The sequence below is a fragment of the Tigriopus californicus genome, chromosome 11 (genome assembly GCF_007210705.1).
Source record: "Tigriopus californicus strain San Diego chromosome 11, Tcal_SD_v2.1, whole genome shotgun sequence".
Lineage (NCBI taxonomy): Eukaryota > Metazoa > Arthropoda > Copepoda > Harpacticoida > Harpacticidae > Tigriopus > Tigriopus californicus.
This window is the reverse complement of record NC_081450.1, coordinates 2,994,793-3,001,673: the sequence shown is the minus strand read 5'-3', so window position 1 is coordinate 3,001,673 and position 6,881 is coordinate 2,994,793. Positions and strand designations below refer to the sequence as shown.

Here is a 6,881-nt window from a genome sequence, read left to right as displayed (position 1 = left end):
ACAAAACATGCATCCGTTTTTCCCCCGAAAAGAATATGATCGCCATTTATGACTGCATGCATGTCTATTTACTAATGCTGGGCGAGTCCGGACTCGAATCTTTAACTGGAACTCGTAGAAGTTGGGCGGAATCGAGTTTTTTTTCACTTTTTCCCATTGATTCTTTCAGAAACCGAGTATCACTCCGTCATAAATTAACAATGTAAGAAACTGCCCTCTAAGAGGTGATTTTTCTAGCTTAGCATAAACAATTCATAAGAAGTGCTGGATCTACCAGTCCAGCAAATGACTCCCGAGTTTTTTTGTTGGACTCAAGCCATGAAATGCGATGAAAAATGACAGGATTCCCCCCAGCACCATTATTTGCCCTTATGATATTCCGGACAGTGGTAAAAAAGCTTTCGACAATACAATAGTAACGTCTTAGTCATCCAAACCAGCAAAAGCGTCAAATTCGCCTGGTTCTCTTTCGTCCATCCTCTTTTAGTCCCCTTGTTAATCATTTCCTTTACTATGCATAAAATTGGGAAATGTGGTTTAGAAGTGGAAACCGAGTTTGCGGCCACCCGGTGAATCAAGCCACTTGAGAAAAGAGTCAGAATTCGCCATGTACCACTAGCCAGTCTAGTAGATAACAAATGCCATCATGCAAACCACTAAATCTACTAATAGACTAATAACAAATCTGTCGCCATATAGAATAGTAGTTTCCATGCCTGAAATGTGGCATAGGGCACAAGTCGAATACCGCTAACTGAACGTTTATCTTGACTTATCGCCAAGATCTAACCTTCTTTTCACGATACTGTAGAAGTGTTACATATATTTACGATATTACAGTGCTGCTTGAAGTATAATTCAGCCGCTCAGGGGATCAAACGCAGCATGAATGACGAACAACAATTTGTCTCGCATCATGTCGAAGGAAGCGTAACGGGGTAACTTCAGCATAAACATGCACGTTTCTACCCGAATATTCTGTTGCTCCACTTGCACGTCCCCTTTGTCTGAGGGTGCAGTGATCACCATGAAGGGTGGTATATGCAGCGTGGAGCCGTCTTAATCTTTACCTTTCTCCGGGTTGAATTTGTTGGTGATGGTCTTGACATTGGCCAGAGGTAATCTCTCCTGGTTACAAGCAAACTTGATAAACCTTGTCAGTTGACGGTCCGTAAAGGACTCGAGGGCGTTCCAAAAGAACTGGATGTGTTCCTCGTCCACCGTGAGTCTGGCTTGGTAGATGGTGTGGCTTTGGAGCAATTTGACGCTCACTTTCGTTAAACCACAAACCCGGAGCTCGAGCTCGTTGGGGGTATACAAGCAATGGAGAATCTTGATCGGGACCACGGTCGAGAGCTCTAATTTGGCAGATGTGACCACTGCCACCCAGTTCTGACAGCTTGAATTGCAAGAGTAGATCACAATACTCGGCCCGATTTTTGAAGCTCAAGTATTTGTTTCCCCCATTTGGGCACAGAGGCAATTCCAAGCCGCAGTTGGACTGAAATATGAACCGGGGGAATTGATGCTCCTCGAGTAATGTGTCGAAATTGGACGGATCTTGGCAATCCTGGATGTTGGATGTAGTNATTTGTTTCCCCCATTTGGGCACAGAGGCAATTCCAAGCCGCAGTTGGACTGAAATATGAACCGGGGACCGGGGGAATTGATGCTCCTCGAGTAATGTGTCGAAATTGGACGGATGTTGGCAATCCTGGATGTAGTGGAACAGATTGGGATCCATTAACCGTAGGTCACTCTCGGCAATATGCTTGTGAAGAAGCGCTTTCCAGAACGAGGAAACCATGTCCAGAACGAAAGGAATGCCAGCCCGCAATGCGATCCGCATGAGGTGACCCCAAAATTGAAGCAGTTTCTCGTTGATCCAAGTCAGGGGGCAACACCACAATTGATAACGCCCTTTAAAAGGACCTGATCCTAGATAAGGTAGGGTAAGGCACAACACAGCTCCATGAATTTCCTCCGCCAGGTGGGTATAGAATTGTCTGAACGATCCACTTGATCCATGGACCTCCTCTCCCAGGAATTTCACCTTGAACTCGGGATCGCTTCCCTGAGGCATGGCTACACAAAATTGGGACGAGGAGACGTCCCTGAGTTGCTGCCAAGTTTGAAAGAACCAAGTGGCACTTAAACTCTCGTTGGTGGATCCGATATTCGTGATTGGGTTTAAAGAGACTTCAGGGGCCACTTGGTCCCTTCCACGTTGACAAGAGGCATTGAGAATTTGATTGAGATAGGTCTCTTGCTGGGAGAAGAACAACTTGGATTTGTGGCGGGCCAAGAAGGCTGCTGTACGCTGACAATAGGAGGGATCACTCGAAAATGGAATGTTGGGAATCAAATCCCTGAATACAGCCTCGTTCCAAGCCAAAATCAAGGCTGCGTGGCTGCCGAGCTCTTGATCAGATTGCGTATGTAGAAGAGAGAGCTCTGATTTCAAGTGATCCTCAGGCGACAAGTGGACTTCTTGAGGGTGAATTTGGGACGGATTGAGGTCAAGATCTTGAGCAGTGTCCTTCGTCCAGTGTACCAATTGATTGTCACTCTCTGGAGTCCATTGGGAGTCGCTTTGATGAAGCTCCTGAGAGAACATTTGTTCCAGATTGTAGTCATATCCGCAGTTGGCCAAGGCCACCACAAAGGTCTGGATCTTGCCCGACGCGCTCGCAATGACGAACGAGGTAAATTGTTTCTCAGTCAGGGTAAACAACTCATCTGTTGATTCCGTCTCTAAAGGTGCTATTCTTGTCATGGTTGTTTCTTTGAGGATTTCTTCGTCTCGATCTTTGGCTTTGCTTCCAAACTTACCAAGAACCGAACTCAAGTCAGAGTCCGTGAGCAAAGTCAAAATCACTTCGCGAACCTTGTTCTCAAGATGAGCTTGCATGATCTGCTGGCTGGTTAATGAGGATGTCCCACCTTCATTCGTATCACCTGTGACGAATAGGTCCAAAGTCGATTGGAACATCTCGTGAATCGTGCTCGTAAACCGATTGGAGTCGAGGACTTTCTCTTTCAAAACCGTGTCCACTATCCTTTGGATTTGAAGGCTTTGACTGGCACCCTCACAATTGTTGTTCAAAGTGCTAACCTCGGGTGTGGCAGTCCTGTCGTTCACTTGAAAGGTTTGGCAAATCCATGGAACTGCCTGCGAAGTATTCACAGCTTGGTTTATGTTAGCGTGAAATCGCAGTTCCCAGATGATGGTTCGCATGGAATCCCATTCACTCCAATGGAATCCAGACGACCACAATCCGCCGAGTCGGGTCTAAGCCCGGTGTATCGTCGATTTCATCACCTCCACTTCTAAACGGGTGGGAAGCGGGCTGAGAAATATCCAGGCTGGTGGCAATGGCCGATTTGGTGTCGAGCTTTTCGGAGAGTAAGAAACTACGACTGACTTCGATCCATGAAGGCATTGGTAGGCCTTTTCTAATCTGGAGTCAATTTTTGAGTGTCCGTGCGACTAGTCCCTCAACTTGGTGAATACGGTAAGTAAGAGCTCGAATGACGTTTGGAAGTAGATCGAATTTCGAACGGCCTCTCCTTTCCTGTCCTGTTCTTCCAAAAACGCGAGCTCTTGACCCAAGTGCAAATTGATCTGTCGCAATTTGGCCGAAATGGGGACCTCATCAGGCAAGATTTGAAGGATTTGAGCCAATTGGTCCATTATTATCATCCTGAATGTGGGTGGGGTATCCAGTTGTAGAAGAGTCTGACATAATCCGAGCACAATTTCTTCGAATGGTTGTGAGCCAAGTTGTTCCACGCTTAGTTGTGTCATCTCGTGGATGAATGGCAACACCAAAGGAAATTGAAGAGGAATGCCGAAGAAGTGTAAAATGGTCCCACTTTCCGCTCCTCCACCTTGAGAAATGCGAACCAAATTGGTCGGCAAGATGACCTCGGGAAATGCACGCTTATGCGAGTCGTCTCCCCCATTGACGGGAACAGGATATTGAAGCGGGTTTTTAGACGAATTCGTTCCATTGGGGCGGATCACACTACCGTTCATGGTCTGGATCTGAATCTGTAAATCGTCGGGGTGATGATCCCTTCCCATGGGGGATGGCAATTTCACATTCACCATGACGAAGGCGGAGTCGTGGAAATGAATCAGAGATTTCAGGGTCGAGATATCATTAATGTCGGTTTCCTCTGAGACGAAATAGTCCGAACCGTGAAAAAAGCACTGACATACTAAATTCACGATCTCGAGCAAATGCTCAATACTTTGGTCTCGGTTTAGCTGAATTTTGTTCAAGATTCGGCAAATCTCACTCCCCAATGGCTTTTCTGACGACAAGAAAATTCCTCGCCTGCTTCCTGCTTGATGAGAAAGGATTTCTCTCCCGCTTCGAACCATTAGGTTGGCTTCCAGAATATTATTGGTGCATGGCTCATTGGCAGAATAGTGATTGCTCATGATTTGCAGGTTTTTCAGATCAACGTCTTAGAGAAGCATGGTGCTGGAAGTCAGCATGGAGAGCTTGGACGAGTTTGGATTGTCCGGAGCAAACTCTCTTAGATCAGATTCCTGGGCATGTCTATGCAGGTTCAAATAGGGCAAAGGGTACCAAAATGAGACCAGAATGCCTTCAGATTTGAGGTGGGTCTCCACCAAAACAAGCTCCTCTTGCTTATTAATATCAAGCACTTCGCCCAAGAGCCCAAAGGTCAATGCTCCTTGGATTTGTTCCAAGCCATCTCTTCTCTAAGCTTCATTGCGGAAGCGTCTGCGAATCATTGGTGACACTCGGGTCTCCCAGGCTTTCACCAAAAGGCTATTAGCCGTCTCAGGTCGAGATTCGAGTTTCCGGATTTCCGAAAGCACTACCTACATCTCATCCCTTGAAGTACATTTCGTTTAAACATTGATTCTCTTTGTTTTAGGGCAATTTCAATGATAGTACCAAAAAAGCTTGGACGTATTTCGAAACGAATTACGGGAGTGATTGACGTCAAGCTCCAATTCGAGCATGGGCTCGTTTTGCAACATTAGGGGCTCCTCCCCATAATCGCCACATTGCACGTTACCATCGCACCATTAAGACCATCCTGAAGCCAAACTTTTCCATTATCAGATTTTGTTTTGGGCTCCAAGAAATTGGAAGGTTTTTTGAACGCAAGCACTTGTTGGTGAAGGACAATATTGGAAGGACATTGGAAACTCGAAGAGTCAAACAGACTACAATAACTGTCATCCAGAGCCATTGAACGATTATGTGGTGGAGAAGTCCGAGCAATCGTTCAAGGTGACTAAGAGACTAGATGGAGGAGAAATAAAGACTCTGGTCTGGTCTGGTGCGATATGATAAATGCCCAGGGAAGGCATTATGTGCTCACATATTCACTTGCGAATGCAAAAAGTATGCTTACTGGTAAGTCTAGTCTTTATTGCAACCCTTTTTTTCAATAAGAAATGAAAATATAAATCTATGGTGCTTTTTTAATCAAAATTGATTTCTAGTCGATTAGGAGCACCGTCATTGGAAATGATTGCATGCTTCACTTTGAAGATTCCAAAAGTCAGTCATTTGCACCTCTAAAAGTTCAAGCTAGCCTTGTTACTCTCGGCTTATGTTTAAATTTGCCGGTTAACCAATCAAAAAAATCTTTATTGGGAGAATATCTCATTGGATCCGTTGTTACAATATTCTTCTTGGCATGAATTATGTCTTGTTCCATTCTGAGTTCATGCGATGATCCATTAGAAAGGGAGGGAAGGTTACACTAGGATCGAACCCATGAACCCGAGCTAAGCTCATTTGCTCGTTGACCAACTGCGCTAAAACCATCTCCCCTTTGAAAATCCTAATCTCCATTAAGCTATGTTGATTTAAGCACTGCTAACAAAGACCGAATTCAAAGAAACGTTTATTGTATTCCTTATCTAGCGCTGAAATAACTTTGAATTACTTTTCAGCAATATGTGCAAAAACATTCACATATCTTGGCCCTGTCTGAAAACATATGGATTTCATCCACTGGTCAACACGACAATTTAGACGATAACACATACTCATATGTTTGCCAGCCCCAACAACGGATGCTCATGGGGCTCTTGATGCCCTCTCTGAAGATGATGCTAAGGTATTGCGAGTCCTCATATCCAACTAAGATATTTGCACCGATACTATGGCGAGAGGACTTTTTTGAATTTGTAATCTGTTTATTTAGGGTGTTTAAAGACGGAAGAATTAGCTTCAACAAATTCAAAAAGCTAACGAATCCAGGATAATATAATCCGTAAAAAGTCGGCCTTTTTCATAAACACAAAATCAATCTAATATCTAACAAAAGGATTTCGTTTTTAAAAGTTATGAGGAACAAGGTCGGAGAGGACAAACCAAATGAGGACGTTTCCCATAACAGGGAGTTGAACAAACCCGCATACTTTGTCTTTCTTCTAAAAACAGGAGTGAATCTTACATCGAGAAAAGATTGTGCTTTTTTATATAAGTTAAAAATTTCTTCGATCTAGGATTTACTCCTTTGTTTAAAAAAATGGGCTCAGAAGTCTCGAACTAGTCCCACTCTTAAGACCTTTCTTTGTTTGACAGATTTGTTATCCTTTATTAACGCCAAATTTGTAAATTTCATACAAATTTCTAATTTCAGCGATGCCATGTGCCAAAACTGATACCCAACCCTGTGCCCAGCCCTCCGTCAAATCCTCCACCAGAATTTGAACCTTATGTGAAGAAACTTGAGATGATCGCCAAATTTATGAGCTCCACACAAATTAGTAATGAGGCTAAGACAGCTTTGATCCAACAGCTTGGAAACCTTCCACTAGATATGATTGAGATCAAGAACAACCCCGATATGTTTCCCAGAATCTTTCGAAAACGAAA

General features: G+C 44.1%; 1 protein-coding gene across 1 annotated transcript; it reads right to left on the bottom strand.

The window, feature by feature from the left end:
* Positions 1–858: 858 nt before the first annotated feature.
* On the bottom strand, positions 859–3,443 carry LOC131890686 (probable E3 ubiquitin-protein ligase HECTD4). The gene is made up of 4 exons (XM_059240092.1): positions 3,270–3,443; positions 1,515–3,172; positions 1,071–1,399; positions 859–1,007 (listed from the first exon to the last, which is right to left on the bottom strand). Exons 1-4 carry the CDS (start codon positions 3,441–3,443, stop codon positions 859–861), a joined length of 2,310 nt encoding a protein of 769 aa, XP_059096075.1.
* Between the last annotated feature and the right edge of the window lie 3,438 nt (positions 3,444–6,881).